The sequence below is a fragment of the Oenanthe melanoleuca genome, chromosome 6 (genome assembly GCF_029582105.1).
Source record: "Oenanthe melanoleuca isolate GR-GAL-2019-014 chromosome 6, OMel1.0, whole genome shotgun sequence".
Classification (NCBI taxonomy): Eukaryota; Metazoa; Chordata; class Aves; order Passeriformes; family Muscicapidae; genus Oenanthe; species Oenanthe melanoleuca.
This window is the reverse complement of record NC_079340.1, coordinates 9,037,787-9,056,456: the sequence shown is the minus strand read 5'-3', so window position 1 is coordinate 9,056,456 and position 18,670 is coordinate 9,037,787. Positions and strand designations below refer to the sequence as shown.

Sequence of the window (18,670 nt, the reverse complement as noted above, 5' to 3'; positions counted from 1 at the left end):
GGGCAGAAAGAAGAGCGCAGCACAATGGCCAGCAGAATTCCCGCCCGATCCCAGCCCCCCTCCCCAGAAGATCGGCAGTATCTGGCCGGTGTCGGGGAGCCTGGCACGGCGCGGAATCTTCCCCGAACGGGTCCCTTTGCTTTTCGCTCGACAGGGGCCGGAGGTGCCTCTCCCGGAGCTGCTGCTGCCGGGCGGGGGCGGGCCGGGGAGGGGCAGCGGCGCTCGGGCCGGGGCCGGCGGCGAGCATCGCCCCGGGCCAGCGGAGCGGCGGAGCCATGCCCGGTGAGTGCCGGGGCGCAGGGAGGGAAGCAGGGAGGAAGGCAGGGAGGGAAGGAGGGAGCAAGGCAGGGAAGGGGTGCCCCGCTCACCCGCAGCCCGGCCGGGCACCTGCCGCCGCCGGGCAAGGCTCGCTAAAGCATCAGCTCCAACCCGGCCTCCCTCCGGAGCCGGCGGGGAAAAGGCAGCCTGGAACTGCAGCTCTGGCACCGCCCGGAGCAGGAGAGCTCGGCTCTGGAGACAGGCACAGCAAATGCCGAGTCCCGCCTTCACTCCCCCTCGATTATTTAGTTTTTACTGTCTATGTGCTTAGGCTGTGTCTTTATATGGGGATTAAAACTCTTGCAGGAGAATGGGCTGCTTGTAACTCCGAAAGTTACTCACTGCAAAGTTTAAGTAAAGCTCATTAAAAGCATATAATCAGACAGTAAGCAAAAAGGGATGCAATCCCAGAGCAGACACCTCCTCTGTGCTAGGATAAACCTGGCACCTATTAGCAGGAGACAGTCCCCCTGCTCAGGTGGGGGGACATGAAGTGAGTGGTCCAACAGGTCTCTCCCATCTCCTGCTGCCACGATCCCGTACCACAGCAGAACACAATACATCAATTTCTCATGATGGCAGGTAGTTGTTTTAAAATATATATATTTTCTCCCTGCACACAATGGATGCAACTTATCTCAGTGGTCGATTTTGTGGGTAGTGCCACACTGTGCCCTAAGCCACTGGTTCTGTTGCTGATCTAATCAGATAAGATGGTCCAAAAGTGAGACAAATTCTCCTTACTCTCATTAAATTACAGGTAACTACTGAAATGAATAAAACTTTACCTTATATCTACAGCTGTGTAAAGTTTAAACAAACCCAGAATTTGAGTCAATGGCTATCATAAATTCTTAACACCATTCTGCAGTGAACAAATTCAGTACATACAAACTCAATAACTAAGACTGGAAACTCATTCTCTTTCTCAAAATTTAATACACCTCATCTTACTGTCTTTAATGGTAAATGGTGACAAACTGGCTGTAGGAAAAGCATAGGACTGCTGCTGAGAGCATCAAAGACTTATGAATGAAGAGGACAAGTTAAACAAAGACATGTAGAGCTTGCTTGAAATGTTAATCTTTCAGATACTTATGTCAGACAGTAAAACTACCAGCCATATAGACATTTGTGTTGGTTATAGTGCACCTACATGAAGGAAAGCATTAATTCCTATTATGTTAATTAAACTGAAGCATTTTTTCTGCATCTGGCATTCTGAGATGTAATAAAATGTGACTCTGACTGAAGATATATTTGAGCACAACCTGCAAAACTCAAAGAAACAAACACACAAAATTCCCATGCTCATATGCATTTCCTCATACTGTGCATTCCTATCAAGGAAAACCAATTTACCCACACGGCACAATCAGACTTGTCTCTGTATTAATATTAACCCACACCAAGTAGGTTGTTTCCTGTTCCTCGGAATAAGGGCTGTACTAAGTCTGGCTGAAGGCTGGAACTGAGTATTCACCTGCCAGCTGCAAGGACAGCAAAGTGCTGTTGCTGTGGTGCAGCGTGAGCAGGGCGGCTGCTCCGTGGTGGTGCTGGGAGACACCAGTGATTATGTGACTCAGGGAAGCAGACAGCCAATTCCTGCAGAGGGCTAAGGCAACACACCTGGACGGAGCTGCAAAACCAATTTGGCTCTGGTGACTCTACCAAGTACAGGAAAATGAGTCAGGATCAGATTAAGGCCTTTGAGGCGCTATGGTAAGGTTAATTTTATAGCACAAGGTAATTACTTAAGTGTTCTGTAGCTGAAGGACATTTCATGTCACTTATTGCAACAGGGCAACACTGAAAAAGATCACCAATATATGTATTTGTAACTCACCTCACATGCTCTTTACAGCTCTCATGAATAAACTGAATTAAATGAAATTAGTTTTGAATTATTCAGAACTATCACTAGTGTTAACTGATTATATTGTGCTTGCATTGTCTTTATTTTACTTGTACCATTGGATAGAGACGGCTATCTGCAAGGTAACCTACCAAGCACAGACAGATAAAAAGGAATAAAGCATAATCACAGTTATCTCTACCTAAAAGCAGAGAAGAGGAAAGATTTCAATACAAGTTGTGAGGAAATGCCAGGTCACTTCACTACTTCAGTTTCAGGGGAGACCTGAGAACATCAGCACCCAATACTTGGCTGCTCCTGAGCTGCCTCCCATGGCTGCAGTGTGGAAGATAATTCTAAAGTTTACGTACAGAGCAAAATAATCTTTGCAGCCTGTCACTCCAGCATTCTCAGCAAACACGTGAAAGCAATGAACTGAGCCCATTATCAATTATCTGTCCTTGGTCTAAGGAGAAATTGTCACAACAGAATTTCTCATATTAATATTAAATACATTTATTAAGTTTTATTTGGGTTTTGGTTTGTTCACAGTAATTATACAAGATTTTGTTGTACGTTAAGTACTCACGATTCAGGAAACAGTGTTTAATGGATATTTACCTTTGGCTTCACAGATCAGGAAACACATGCATCCTTAGAAAGAAAACAACCCACAGCTTTACTTTGTTCCTTGTGCCAGGGTCTAGATTCAGTTCAACACAGATGAATAGCTGGAAGATCTAACCAAACCAAAATAATGGTACCTTTCATATTAGGTGCTCCTGGGTTCTCTTTCTCTTCCATTATACCAGCTCTAGCACTTCTGCCATGCTAAGGTGAATGCTGATGCAAAACAAGAGCCTGAACAATTCTTTGGCATTTGGGGCTTTTTCATGTCTGTAGTCTCTTACACTGCAGTAACTGCCAGGGCTTCTGAGCACTGCAATCTGCCACCATGCTATAAACAAACAGAAATGTGCATCTGCATGTGAGCTGAATGCTACATTTAAGAAAAATTTTGGGATTGTTTGTGTTACCTTTAATATTTCTGTCTACACACAAAATATACTTAACTTTGATCTTCCTATGATGTTTTATGTGCTTTTATGTTTGAACAGAGCAAGCAGTTGCTGTGGCTGGAGGTATAATAGGAGGGATCCTTTTCTTTGTTCTCCTTGGAATAACTACATATCTGCTCTGGAAAAAAATTTGCCGCCCCTTTTCTTATGAAAAGCTCATCAATCCTGTCAAAGCAACAAACAAAAATGCCATTTTTCAGGATCAGGCAAATTCTGAAACCCAACTAAAAAGCACAAGGTACGTATTTTCATTTTGTTTTTAAAGCATATACTATGCAATTTATTTCAACTTGTCAAATCTCAAATGAGCAGGTGATCCAAATATATGCATGTAGAGAAATAAAGGAGATCCCTAAATTGTATGAAAATATCAGTCATGTTCTGTTTTGTTCCTTTAGGAAAAGGATAGTCTAACTATGAAAGTGATGATTATTTTTGATTTATCTAAAAGAGAGAATACATTCAAGTGTAATTGGTGAATAGACACCAGTTACTGTGACAAACCCAGCCTATGTTCCAGAGTAATTTCTAGTCTAATAATAAAAACAATAGGACTTCAGGAAGGAGCCTCTCAGAGAATTAATCATTGCAGGGGTTTTGGGCTCTAAGACAAGCAGCTGCAGTTTATTCTTCCTTTCCTTTGAAAGATAAATTCTAAAGGGAAGAAAAGGGGGAAAGAGAAGAATCTGCCAGAAGAATTAAGACCTAATGTGCCTCACTGGATTTTTATGCATTAAGCAATTGATTTTATATGCTTTTGATTTTATTTTTACCTTTTCACGGCTGTAGAATTTTTACATTGTGACATAAGAACAGTAAACTTACTACTCTTACCAAGTTTGGTTTTCACATTTAAACCAGAAGAGTCAGTAGGTGCTGTTGTCTTGAGCAGATCCAGAAGTGTTCCATTTATCATTCCACCAACACTGCATGGGCGAGATTGGATTCACCTGACAAATGAAGAACAGGTTCAGGAAGACAGAGACCCCTACATGACCCCTCAGTCTGGGCCACGGTCCTCATTCCATTCTTTGGGTATGGTACTGCAAAAATGGGACTATTTTTAAGGGGAGGGTGACTTTATTATTATGAAGCATATATCCTGGGGGCACACCAGAGATAGCATTGCACAGCACAAGCCCTAAACGCTCTATGAATTTACATGTGTTATTTATAAGAATTGGGCAAGAATGTAGTCATTTTGATCCCAGTGCTGTGGTACCTTACACATTTGGCAGACAAAGCAACCTCTCATATTTTGTAAAGGCCAGGAAGTGTCTGCTGTCCCCAGAAACAGCAGAGCCACTAGTTGCAGACTGCAACAACAAATAGCTAGAACTATCAAGGTACAATCACAGGAATAAGAGAAAGAAAAGTGGTGCAGCCTACAATTACTCCCCCAAATTTGAGGGAAAAGGAAATAAAATATGAAATTATTACAAAAATGGATTGTTAATAAAGAGGGTAATCTGATTTACCCAAACACAGCAGTGGTTATAAAAATGCCTGCAATGGTTCTTCTTGAGGCTAATCTGAGGGTGCTTGTTTTGTCTTTTCTTGAAGCTGGAGCTTATGTCGTAGGGACCATTAACCCAGATCTGTACAAGTTTCCTGAAGACAAAAGCGAAACGGATTTTCCTGATGGCAACATTGGCCGCCTCTGGTTCTCCATAGAATACGAGCAAGAGTCAGAAAGGCTCCTGGTCTCCTTGATCAAAGCCAGAAAGCTGCAGCCTCCTGCTGATTCCTGTAGTCCATTTGTGAAAATCTACCTGCTGCCTGATGAAAGAAGCTACCTGCAGTCCAAAACAAAACGTAAAACTCTTAACCCGCAGTTTGACGAAAACTTTGTTTTCCAGGTACTTTTTCTTTTGATGAGGCAGATTTTGTTTGGAAATATTAACTTGACAAACTACAGTACATGCTTGTACGTTTGCAGTGTTTCTACCAAGATAGAAGTTGTTCCCACCAGAGACAGGATTTTTTACTGGGGCTTCTGGAGATCCTGGATTACAGAAGTGTGTGGCTCCAGACTGATCTTTCTTCTAGTCTGTACCAAAGTTAAGGATTCCAGAACTTGTCCTGGGAATAATGAAAACTCCAATTTGAACTACAGCTGAGCAGTTCAGCCCAGCAGTTCTAGAAGGCCAGGAGAAGCTCATACTGTTATAATGCTTTCACAGCTTTTAGTTTCTTTGCTGTTGAAGTAGGCCAGGCAGCAGAATCTGGGAGATACAGCTTGGTACCTTACACATTTGGAAGAGGAAGCAATCTCTCCTCCCATATTTTGTAAAGGCCAGGAAGTGTCTGTTGTCCCCAGAAACAGCAGTCACCAGTTGCAACAAATAGCTGGAACAACAACAAATAGCTGGAACTAACAAGGTACAATCACAGGAATAAGAGTAAGAAAAGTGGTGCAGCCTACAATTACTCCCCCAAATGCACAGGAAAGGAAAATAAAATATGAAATCCTTACAAAAAATGCTAAGAGACTTTCAGCACACATCACAAGACAAAATAAAAAAAAACTTGTGTTTTGGACAACTGAAAAAATATTTATAGAGTCTAAGCACTTGTGAAAGTGAATGCATCACACAGCACCAGATTCACAAGAGCTAAAAAACCACTAACTTCATAGCTTTCAAATGAACCTATATTTTAGCTTGGTCTTGACTTCTGCATAGCTAAAACTTTAGGCAAATTTTAAAAGCAGACTTCAAATAATTAAAGGAAATTTCCATCTACACTTAACACACTTCAAAAAAATATTTCTTTTAAAGTCATGCTAGAGTAGAAAAGTGTCGGATGTTTTATAATTATTAATATTCTTCCTTTTCCTGTACAGGTTTCCAGTAAAATGTTGCTCCAAAGGACACTAAAGTTCTTGGTTTATCATGTTGATAAACAGAAGAAGCATCATCTCCTAGGCCAAGTTATCTTCCCACTAAAAAATGAAGCATTGACTGAGGACAACAAACTAGTCATATGGAGAGACCTGGAGAAAGAAAACTTGGAGGTATGTGATACTAGGCTGCTTGGCATTGTGGAACTTCAGTCATCTTACAAGTATTGGAAGGATATAGCTGTAGTAGAACTACGTTCTACCAAGTACCTCAAGTGCAAAAGTACTTCATAAACATTTGCAATCGAAATTGCCATCTTACCAACCTGCAGATCCATAGCTGTTGTAAAGGGATTACCCAGATGCTTAGAAAAAGTCACATGAATTAGGAAGTCATTACATAAAAACGTTTGTTATTTGCTTCTTTTTTCAATTAGTAAGAGCAGAAAATAGCAGAGGATGCAAGGAAATAGGTATCCCCTGGAAAAGAGTAATTCTGAGCGTTAGGAAGGCTGATTAATTGGTTCCATCAAATGTTAGAGCAACATAAATAAAGCTATTACAATTCACTCACACACCTCGGTGTGACAGAAACCATTAGCATGGAAAAGGATTTTTCTCCCCATTTAAGCACACGATGAGAGTTCTTCAGACATATTTGACAGGTGCTGTTCTGCTTCCAAAGCCTCCTTCAGAGCATGGTGATATCCAGTTCTCCCTGAGCTACAATGACTACCTGGGCCGTCTCACTGTGGTGGTTCTGAGGGCAAGGGGATTAAAGCTCCATGAGGAGAGCCCTGCTGTTGGTAAGTTGGATTTCCTCCCCGCTATCAGCTCCACAATTCCTGTTTTAATTTGCTTCTTCCTCATCTGTCCACCCAGGCTTGTGCTGTGGGACTCTGAAAGGAACAAATAAACATCCTGGTGATTTGAGTGGAAATAAGCCATATTTTACCCTAGGGCAATTAGATTTTGATAGCTTAGTTTTGCTATGTTTGGGGTTTGTTTCATAATAAATGGTTTGTCCTGTGGCAATTGGTGGTAACTTTTTTCTCCTGTTTTAGTACAGTGAGCAACATCCTTTTGCTGCTCTCCAGTCCAGAGAAGGCAGCATTTCAGTATTCAACCAATTGACATTAACAGTTGCCTCAAGTCAAATTCCCAGAGGTAACAGCTGCAGGACTACTGCTTATGCTGAACAGCTGTCCTGGGAGGAACTAAGTTGGGAGAAAAAAATCCCAGTTTAGGACAGCCTGGCTATTGTTCAGAGGACCATGGCATGGAGTCACAATTTTCTCCCTTAGTGCAGAGGGCTTTTTCTGGTACATCGTACTCATGTGTCCCTGGTCTCAGGGATTACCTCAAAATGCTCTTTAAAATCCAATACTCAAAGCAAAAACAGATGAAGAACCAAACTTGTATTTCAGTCTGTAGTGATTTCTTGCAGAGCTTTGAAGCTAAACAATATAAATGCAAAATACACCTACCATTTAAAAAGAAAAGAGATTTAGTCCTCTATCTACACACATCAACTATGAAGTTTGTTTGTCTGAACAAATAAAGCCTTCAGAAAAGTTCTCCCATCAGATGAAGGGAAAGCACAGAAACATAAGGTCAAGGATGCAGGGTAAGAATATGGCTGCTTATTTTAATAGCATTTAAAATTGAAAGTGCACTGAAAACTGCACCCTCACAACTTTGTGTACTCCCTTTATGGCATGCTGTCATGTATGTTCCATAAATTTTTCACAATCTGATATTGTATTTTATATTGATTCCCAAAAGGAAGAAATTCCTTAAGCCATCTCCCAACTGCTTCTTGAAGATGTCTTTTAGTCTTGAATTTCTTTTTCTCCAAGGTGTGTATGTCAAAGTCTCACTAATGAACCATAATAAATTCATCAAAAGTAAAAAGACAGCAGCTCTTCTGGGAACTCCCAATCCTGTGTACAATGAAACCTTCAGCTTCAAGGCAGATCAGTCAGAGCTGGATACAGCAAGCCTGAGTCTATCTGTGCTCCAGAGTAACAAAGGAGAAAGTAAGTTATAAAAATTATTAAAGTCATATAAATTATTACCAGTCAAGGTGTCAAATCTCTTATATATTTAAGACATTTAAACCTGAGAGGAAGTAATTCCTTTTTGGCAATAATCATAAGAGTTTTGGGATATTTCAAAGGCTCTTTAAAAGCAGAACAACTAATTTGTAGTTAAGCATATGTCTCTCTTTCAGGGGCTAAATTACATGCAAGACATGAATAAAATCACTGTAAACTAGTCAATGCCAGTACAAGATGCTGTGCCTTAGTTTCATTCCAGTATTCTATTAAAACAAGATTACATGAACACTTGTGTGTATAACACACAACCTGCAAAATTTTGTGGCCATTCACTCTTTCTAAGCAAATTTGAAAGAGGAAGAGGAATTTTAATTATCTCAGCAGTGAGAAAGAAGAAAGAGAGATTAGCAAACATACCCATTCCCTGGCAGAAAACCTGATGCTTGAGGCCACCTCTTACTAATTGTTAGGGAATCCCTTAAGGAGTACTGCTTACAGAAGCTATTCAGAATTCAGTATTTCCACTGCTCACAAGAAAAACATCTTCCCTGCAGTGCAAATATGATCTCAGTAATTTTCCCCATTCAAAGCTGAAAAGTGTATGACTAAACAATCTGCTCCTTGGCAGTGGCCACACACATATTACAGTTCCCAGCTGTTTCAGTAACTGCATTTATTTTTTGAGAAGCCAGAGCATCATATGAATCCTGAGGCTGCTGGTGTCCAAAATTAGGGCACATTTCCATAGTAAACCTGAGGTAAAGGGGCAGGGCAGATACAGATATTTGTGACTTGAAGATGTTTTAGTTTAACTGCAGGCAAAAGGATAGGCCTGCATTGACTAAACACCCACCAACTGCCATACCTTTTAATGCTGAACCTCAGCAGGTAGAAGATACAGAACCTGAAGATCAGAGTTACTTCCTTGAGGAATATTTTGGTTTAAAAATACCTTTCAGACAGGCATTCCTTGGAGAAATACAGGTTGATATTCTAATTTAGGCAAGGATTTCAGAGAAGCACCACAGGTCCATCACTAACTGCTTTCTGTTTTTTCCCAGAAACGCTTCTGCTGGGACGAGTGGTAGTTGGGCCTTTCATGTACACACGTGGCAAAGAACTGGAGCACTGGAATGAGATGATCAGCAAGCCCAAGGAGCTGGTGAAACGATGGCATGCTCTCTGCCACAGCACGTGAGCAGCACTGAGAAAAAAAACAACCTTAACATGGAAATGCTCTTCTTATCTTTCTCATCTAAAGGGTACAAAAATCTTTGCTAAGATTTTGTACCCGAGGTAGAAAAGAATAAAATAAATTATTTCCTTGACCCAACACAGATAAAGAGCTGGTCCCTGGTAGCCTGGGAGTCTCTCTTTCCTCTCTTCAAAATAAATGCTAAATTTAATCAACATGCAGCTGAGCAAACGAAACAGCCAAATACGACCTCTCAATATTAATTATTTTGACTAGTAAATTCCACTTCTGGGTCACGAGTTCTGGACACAAATGATCACACATCATGTAGACAGAGCCCAAAATGACCCAAGAATTGCAAGTGATGACACCAGGCCTATCTGCCCACTGCTCCACATCACCACAGCAGTTTCACCAAAGGGCAGAGAAGCCCCGTGCACACATCAAACAGACAAACCCCAAAAGATACTGACCAATACATGTAGAACTTATTTAAAATAGCAGCATTATATTTAAAACCTATTTTGAACAGGAAAGGTGAAGGCACTGCTTGTTGGTCACACACTTAGAAGCAGCTGTTCACATCCCTGAGCACAGTGTGTTTTCTGCACTTACTCAGTTCAATGTTTTCAGCTGACCCCAAGTGCAGCACATTGTGTTGACACTAAGGGACAAGCAGAGGAGTCAGAGAGTCACAAGTGACTGGAGGCTGTATCAGTACTGGAATACTCTGAGACAGTAAGATGAGGATCTGCCTTGTCCTTTTATATTTCTCTTCAAACACATCTCTGCTGGAGACAGAGCACTGATTACAAGAGCCTTGGGTTTGACCTGGTATGACCACTCTTACACAGAAAATCCAATCAGCTTAAGCCCCCTGGGCATGTGTTTTAGTAGTAGAGTCATCTTCATTAAGTAAATTACTGCTCTCTGAAGTAATTCGGAGCAATTATTCCTAATCAAAATAAAAAGGACATTTTTCTCTTCTTGATTGTTCACTGGGGACCTGAGCTCTGTACCCTTCTCACTGTACAGTCATAAACCAGACACACAGACTACTGCAGCAAAACATTTTGCAAAATCATGTTCCATAACCTCTACAGCTGCAATCAAACCAACTTCCTTTCAAACAGGATATGATATTAATTAATTCAGAATCTTAAAAAAAATCAGGCTTCTCTGGGGAAATGAAACCACTTTCCATTTTGATAATAATATTATTACCTAAAGGAAATATTATGAATGAGAAGATACCACAAAGGAATTGTAAGATAACAGACCTCCCTGATCCACCATCTGGTATGTTACATGGTACCCTCAGTGTGTTTTGCTAATTACACCAAAGGATACTAAAATGAACTAAATTCATTACATTAAACTGAATTTGACAAAGTGCTCAACCCTCATTACATCTTTGCTAAAGGAGTAATACTGGCAACACAACCCCAAAGAGCTGTATTCAAATTTCAGCCCCACAAAACTACTGCAAACCAATCTGATAAGCAAAGTTATCACCTTTGTTCTGGGAAGAAAAAACTACACAGTTATCATACATATTACTAGAATAAACTTATTTTACCAAATAAATTTTGTCTTTTATTATTTCAATCATATCAATAAAGATCTTAAAAGTAAGCTGTTAGTAGTGTTCCAGACAGTTGGCTTATGAGCTTGTGCAGAAGACACATGCAATGTCCAGTGTCTGCTAACAAATACCTTTAAGGTGGGAAGTCACCTTATACATTAAAGTAACAATACAGCTTGAGTGTTCAGTAATTTTAGCCAAATTGTGAAGAAACATATTCTAATGCACTTACCAATGTACTTGTACTCATGGTCATCCAAGTAGAGCAAATGAGAAAGGCCCTTTTTGACTCTTCTTGAACAAGAGCTATTTCAAAGTAAGAAACACCATCAAATAAGGAGTTCTAACACAGTGTTTTTACTGTCACATAATGAGCAAATTTTTTCACCTACTGTCCTTTATATAACATCCATCTGATCTTGTGCTTGAGACTTACCTTGAACTGAAGGAGGTGGAATGATTGCAAGACAGTTCTGTTTTACAAGAGAAAAGAGCAGAAGCAATTGCTAAGGGTTAATAGCAAAAATTCTGCTGTTATGCTGTTCAGCATATGGGATATGACAAAAATTATATAACTAAAAAAACTGTGTAACTAAAATATTACTGAATTCCGTCTGTCCTCCTCTAATATGCTAGGTCTAAGGAAAATTCAGTCTCTTAGTAGTAGTGAATTTTAGTGCAGAGAAAAAGGAAAACAGATACAAAAGTTGTTGAAGTTTATTAACAATTATTAACATAAAAATACATGTATAAAAATATACTTTATGAAAATTCATCAGTATTATTCCAGCAATATATATTATTAGTAGATATTCTGTACCAGTCCTTTTGATGGTTTTGCTTTTTTCATAAGTTAAAACCAAAATTCTTTATTATAATTTTTTAAGAGATTTGCTTCCTTCAGCAAAGTCATTTCTCTTCTGCTTCCCATCTGTGTGTCCTTTGGTCTTTGCTACTCAGTTAGTGCAGAGGTCAAAGATCAGGATGAAAATTTAGCAGATGGAAATCCTTTTGCAAAGGATAGCTGTTCTCATCTAGTACAAAGTGGCTTCTGATTTCCAGCAAATAGGAAGCTTCTGTATCTGCCAGCAGCGAATGACACAGATCTGCTACTATTGTGCTGTAGGTTATATCTGAAGAGGGCACTGCAGAACACAAAGCAATTCAATTTACATTTGATTTTCAGAATAGCACCTAACATTCAAGTTCTACCTCCACAGATCTCCATTGAATTACTGGAAGTGAAGTTCAACATTTGAATAGAAAATCAGCTTTATTTTTAATTACTTTTTGAAAACAACGAGCTGAGTCCGCTTCTCATTAAACTGCTAACACCTGTGAATCACATAAAACACCTCTGAAGTCAAACAGGATGTATCAAGTGAAGCTTGTCTGAAACACAGCTCAATGTTTCACATCATGAAAACATGCCAGCTACTTCTAAAAGCTCCTAAGAGATTCTATTTTGCACATAAAGAATCCATTTAGTTATTGAATATTTAGGTATAAAACTACTACTATTAAGTTATATAATAGGCATTCATACCATCTCACCTCCTGTTGTTGCAACCTCTCCTTTGAAATTCTGAGTTTGGCAGCCAGCCACTGAATATTCTTTGATTTTGATTGTTTAGGGTTTTTTTTTAAACTGGCAATGATTAAAAATTTTGCTTCCATTGGAAACTTTGCTGTTTCTATCACAAGTAATTCATGAATCAGTACCTACTAATCTCTTCAGCCAGTCTGCAGGAATATTGAGGAAGATTTTTTCCATCAACTCAGACGCTACATGAACATAAATTTCATTTCCTTCATCTTCTACTGTCATCAAAGCAGGTCTAGAACAGCAAACAAGGTTTCATGAAAGTTAGCTGCTATGCTTTGTTTTTTATTGAAGCAAAATTTCAGAAAGCACTACAGTTTAATCTTACTCTGCATCATAATACCAAGAAATAGAAAAATCAGAAAATCTCTATGTACTCATCTGTCAAATCTGTAGCACTGGAATTAGTTTGAGGAATATATAAGGGAATGATCTTAAACTGAGACATGAGACTCAGATTAGAATTAGAAGAAATTTTTTCACTGTTAGGATGGTCAGGATTGCCCATGGTGGAAATGCAAAGTAGGGAGATAAGTTTAGGTGTATCTCTTGGAATTGTACCATCTGTATCAACATCACTCAATATTATCTGTCTTAATATATCACTTTATAATACCAAGGTATATCTCTTGTACTGTAACAAATACCAAATGTCTTCTCAAACCACTGAACAAATAAAAATCCCTCATTGGAAATACTCTTAAGGTGATATGTTCTTAGTAAACTGATCAGAAGAAAATTTCAGTGCAAAATTGTCAGGCTTTTCTCTGAAAAAAAAATGGACACGAAAATTCTACATCTGGATGTGTTCCTATGCAAGAATACAAACATTGAAAATCCTTATCTTTTTCTACCACCTTTTGTGCAGGAGCAAATTGAGGTCCTTCATCCCCACTGAGATTTTACAGTCTTATGAAAGACTGGTGGAACCTTTTCAGTAAAGAAAAAACCTCTTTGTACTTAATCCTTCCTCACAGGAAAACAAATAGCACATAAAGATGCAAGACTATTTTGCTTAGAGGAAAAATACTAAGTGACTACCTGGTTAGATAAATAGGATATTAAAGTCATAGTTCATTAAGTAATAGTATTTAAGCCAACGATTCATTAAGCTCATTCTGAAAGAGTTTAGAAAGAATTTTGGGAAAAAATTTACATATTCTAGAATTCTATTACATCCATGGCTGTCTCAACAAACATTCTCTAGCTACATGTCTTTCATGTCACTAAGATAATTACATTTCAAAAGCCCAAGATAAATGTGAGAATTGAACAATTAGTTAATAAAGATGTACCTACATCAACTGGATCCACTTAGTTTATTTTCTCTTAGTGTGAATATATGTGTCTCACAGTGCCATCTGGTGATAACGCACTATCTCTGCTCTCGAGAGGGTTTATTGAAAACATTTGTCAATGTTATTTCTGCACAGCTGAAACTGACTAATCAGTTTAAAAACATGGTTCTGCATTCACATGAATAAAGATTTAGGTTGGAACAAGATTCTTGAGGAGTTTTCCTTTGGTCCTCATGCTTCTACTCCATCTTAGCTTTATGTGACACAGTACTGGGTAAACATCATTCCTGCATGATATAGTATTCAAAGAAATTAAAAAGTTAGATTTAAACTAAGAATATAATGACAATATAATATAACAATTCAAGAACAACAACTTGAAAATTCATTAGAGAGACGGGGATAGCTAAACACACCTTAAATAAAGAATTTTAGATATGGGGGAAATTAAAATGGAGAAAGCTTACCTCCCTAATAATACACATTACTTTAGCTCTATTTTGTTTACCTGTAAAATGTTTTTACTTTGCAGTAAGGCAAACATCTAATGCATTGCTTGTAGATCATGTTCTCATCTGCTTGTAGTTCCAAACCACATTTGGCACAACCTGCATATGTAATCATAGGCAGAGAGGCCAAAACACATTCCAGTGAAGTGTCAGCAGAGAAGATAAGTTGCTTGTACTGGCCAGTGGAAATGGTAAACTTCAATTCCAAGATATGGGCTTTCACCTGAATCACTCCTACAAAAAAATTCAAATTTGAATTAATTTTTATTTAGAACTGAAAACAAAATCAATGGCTACAGCTGATACACAATGAAAATTGCTCTCAAAAACTCTCAATTTTTTCCCCTTTGTTAACACACACTCAAACTTTCAGAGATATTTTATTTAGTGAAAAATCCTAGTGGTTAAATATTATTTTAAAATGTATGAAAGTACTGCATTTTCAGGTACTATATCAGTAGATGCCACTATAGAAGATGACTGAATAAGAGATCAAAATTGTGTGAAGAATTTCCAAGTGATTTTCTTCCCAGTGTTTCAAAGACACTGAAAAGCATAGCACGGTATTTATATATAAACCAGAATTAAATACTGCAAGAGCAATTTTAATCACTTCCTAGAATTTTAACACAAACCATAGCAATCTTCTAAGTTTATCTGGGAAAGTATGACTGTGTAAAATGTCTTCTTTGCTCTTTTGTAGGAAGATTTTAATAGCGGTAGCTATTTTACTCTTGCTTTAGAGAGTTCAGTTTTTGGAAATACTGATAAACTTTCAGTAATTAGTCACATCATTATTGGATTGGTTGGTGTAGACAACAAAAGTCAGCATTTCCCTCTGTATTCCAAAGCTGTCTTTTCATGGCACCACACACCACACCTATCTCTCCCTTGGGCTCATGGGATGAAGCCTGTATTCAGTTTGGCCAAGTACAGAGTAGCAGTCTCCAGAACAAATTCAGAACCAGACCTGGGCTACCTTAAAAAAACAACCATCTTACTTCATCAACAGAGCATCTATTCTGTCTACTTATGCATGGCACAACAGACATTACAGAGCTATGGATAACATTTACCTGAGCATTTCTCTTCCAGGTGTGCCGAGAGCCTCGTCAGCTCCATGAGGGATGTTTGACTTTTCTGAAACTTTTCTTTAAATTCAACTGCCCTTTTGTCATCATCAAACAAGCACTCATAGGATGACCATGGAGTTGTGTGCAGTTCCAAGTCACCTGAGACAGAACTATGTCGTACCAAAAGGTATTTGAAGTCCCATATGTGATCTACAGAACAAAAAAGCAAACAGAAGAGTTTACTTTCTATACCATGGTTAATTTATAGAAAGCCAAGATCACTTACAAGATTGAGAAACAAATCAGAAGACATCTCACATGGTCAGCTCTGGCAACTTCATTTTAAGTGCGATGACATGTAAGGTTTTTCCTTTCCCTACAAACTTTGCATGGGTTGTCCCATAACAGAATTTCATTTCACCTCTACCAAATTCAGCTGTCAAGACAATTCAGCCTTTTGAAAAATAAACCAGCTCTGACATTTGTTGTCAGCTCTAAGGCTGGCAATGTCTCAGAGAAAATAATTTCTTGTTATTAATCAACTTCCATTTTTTAATATGTTCCTGGTTTTTAATCTTCTATCTCCACAATTATCAGTTTAACAGAAACCCAGTTTAACTTATCTTAAAAGAACAAGACTAGGAATAAATCAAAATTTGGTAGTAGTCGCTGCTGAAACACAGTCTATGTAATTCTTGCAAGAGATGCTTTCACTTAGTTACAGCTGGACTTGATCTCAGGATCATCAGATATAAAGCTGGACACGAATAAAGTGGAAAGCAGAAAATGAAAAAGGAGCAGAAAAAACCCAGCAATTCATGCTAAACCAGACAATGACACGGAAGGCCCAACAAAACTGCTAACACAATTAACATTCGTGGATTTTTACAGTTACATAACCAGGCACTATGCAAACAAGTGCATCTTGTATATAGATTCAAGTTTTTAAATATTTATGCCTTCTCAGTCTTCTAAAGTGCATTCAAATCCTGCTGCTGATGACACTGCTTCTAAACAGAGGAGACATGTTAGAATTAGCATAAAATACCCCTCCAAGGGGAGTATTTAAAGGTTGAATGGATAAATGTTACCAGCTGAACACTTAAAAGGCACCAACTGCATCACAAAAATCCTTTTACACCTACCAATAGGTACAAGGACCTTACCTTTTTTCCTCTGAAGCTGGGGGCACCAGGCAGCCCCTGCTCCCCACAGAACCATCCTATAGTGTTGATCTCTGTTCTGTTCTACTGTTAGAATAATTTTTCTTTGGCTGCCACCTTTGTAGCTGTACACAGATTCTGAAAGGAATTGAAATTACATTACTTTTACAGTAAGAAGTATATAAGCACACAAACCCCACATGCTTCAGTACTAGGGTGAAATCATGGTGTTATCACATTTTATGCCACAATTAAAAGCAAAGAAGAATACACCTACAATTTCTTCTGGACAGGAAATAATCTGATTTTTTTCTGCAACAGGAATCTAGTTTGAGGGAGTGCATAAAGTATATTAATTTACTTTTATCCATCTAAGTACTCAGTAATTGGACAACTCCCTTTGAAGAAGAGGGTATCTGAGCATCTTTCAGCTCCCATTCATCCTGAGTATTGAGTAGAAAGAAATTGGACTCAATCTCTGAGCAACTGTTGTAAATGGAAGTTCCCATAACTTCTGCAGAAGACAGTTGAAGAAACATTTCTCTAGAAGTTTTCACATAAAAGAAAATTACAGCCATGTAAAAGGAACACAAAAACTTACTACACACAAACTGCAACAGTTAACATCTCTATACCACTCTTATCCAGGACACTGCACAGTTGGTTTGGTTCCACACTAAAACTACAGCATTTTTTATAAATAAGTTTTGAACAAGAACACCTGGATAAAATATCTAACTAATATCTAGTTCCAAGATTTACTAGAGCAAATTATGAAGATTTCTATCTTCAAAATTCTGCATTTAAAACTAATAAACATGATATTGATGATGTGGGTAGGAATTTATATCTTACTAATTAAAGATTATAGTGCAATGTGATCAAATCTTTGTGCAAAGCTTTAAGTCAAGCAGTGAGAAACATTCTGCCTTGCAAAATTACTATTTAAGCTCCACCTATTGCAGAAGTTGAAGTCCAGTGCATGAACTTACCTGTTAACACAGAAATATTGATAATTTTCAGAACTGAGTGCACCAAAGTATTTGGCTGGAGCTGATCTAGCTGCACATATTGAACATCATCCAGTCTCTGAACTTGTCTTTGTGGAATGTCTCTGAAGTGTGGAAATTCTGATGATATGTATGCCAATAAGCCATTGAGAACATCACCATCCACTAGAGGATAAACTTACGTGGAAAAAAGACAAAGTCACACATTGTCTTCTACATTTAAAAGTATAAAACTTATGACTCAACATTTTTACACTGACAAAATTAAAACCGTTTAAGAACAATTTTAAGGTAAAAAATTCCTGAGATATATAACACTTTATCTGAAATTAAACTGTACTTCAGGGTGCAGTACTTTAAAATACACTCAAAAATTCTTGTATCATAGCTTGGTAAGAAGAAAGCTGTTCTTGATCACTGACCTCAGAATCTGCCTAAAAAGTTGGCATCACAATAGTAGACATCACAATGACAGTAAGAACAATGGTGATACTTCCACAGTATTTTCCCCCTCAATCTCCAATTCTCCATGGCCTGCAATTAATCACTTTCCCTGAATGGATCTACTTACTCCCTTTGCAAAAAATTTAATCCTCTTGAAATCTCAGATATCACATGGCCAGGCCCTGGGATAACTGTTCTTTCCTAAAATAAACTTTTTTTTTTTTTTAGAATTCAGAGTGGTAGCCACCAAACTTTACCATGATCTCCACATGCCTATCTGATATCATGTCCACATCTTGTGCTCATACCTTTTGTACCTTGCACACATTTCCATTTTATCCCATGTGTGAGGCATTGCCAATTTAGTACTTGAAACAGCTCTTTTACTGTGATTTTCATGGCAACTTAGCACTACAATCTTACATTCTTGTGGATTGAGAGCTGAGCAGTTCCCCAGATTCAGTAACTGACTGGTAAATGTAGACTGAAGCATGACCTCTCCACACCAAGGATTCTCATACATTGTTATATCTGCAAGAAAAAAAAGCAACCTTATCAACTCATGTGTCAACAATACTGAAGTGTATAATCTTTTTCTTGACTATATAACCATCTTATATACAGATGTGCAAGACA

The 18,670-nt window shown here is 38.4% G+C and overlaps 2 protein-coding genes across 9 annotated transcripts in view; one reads left to right on the top strand and one right to left on the bottom strand.

The window, feature by feature from the left end:
- The first annotated feature begins 198 nt into the window (after positions 1-198).
- Positions 199-10,976, top strand: LOC130255084 (synaptotagmin-15-like). Its single transcript, XM_056495408.1, has 8 exons — positions 199-282; positions 3,292-3,490; positions 4,145-4,287; positions 4,816-5,111; positions 6,098-6,268; positions 6,780-6,900; positions 7,954-8,133; positions 9,216-10,976. Exons 1-8 carry the CDS (start codon positions 276-278, stop codon positions 9,350-9,352), a joined length of 1,254 nt encoding a protein of 417 aa, XP_056351383.1. The 5' UTR covers positions 199-275; the 3' UTR covers positions 9,353-10,976.
- Positions 10,977-11,634: 658 nt separating this feature from the next.
- The window catches only part of SHLD2 (shieldin complex subunit 2), a 28,737-nt gene continuing 21,701 nt past the window's right edge, over positions 11,635-18,670 (bottom strand). For 5 of the 8 annotated variants that reach the window (XM_056495268.1, XM_056495267.1, XM_056495269.1 and 2 more), the window contains 7 exons: positions 18,458-18,565; positions 17,573-17,767; positions 16,584-16,718; positions 15,421-15,627; positions 14,344-14,578; positions 12,657-12,772; positions 11,650-12,079 (listed from right to left, as the gene is read on the bottom strand). In XM_056495268.1, coding sequence (XP_056351243.1) covers positions 11,907-12,079; positions 12,657-12,772; positions 14,344-14,578; positions 15,421-15,627; positions 16,584-16,718; positions 17,573-17,767; positions 18,458-18,565 — 1,169 coding nt within the window. In that variant the 3' untranslated portion in view covers positions 11,650-11,906. Of the gene's footprint in view, positions 12,080-12,656; positions 12,773-13,836; positions 14,123-14,343; positions 14,579-15,420; positions 15,628-16,583; positions 16,719-17,572; positions 17,768-18,457; positions 18,566-18,670 lie in introns of those variants that run through there. The other 3 variants (XM_056495266.1, XM_056495272.1, XR_008840846.1) reach the window with 3 other exon arrangements.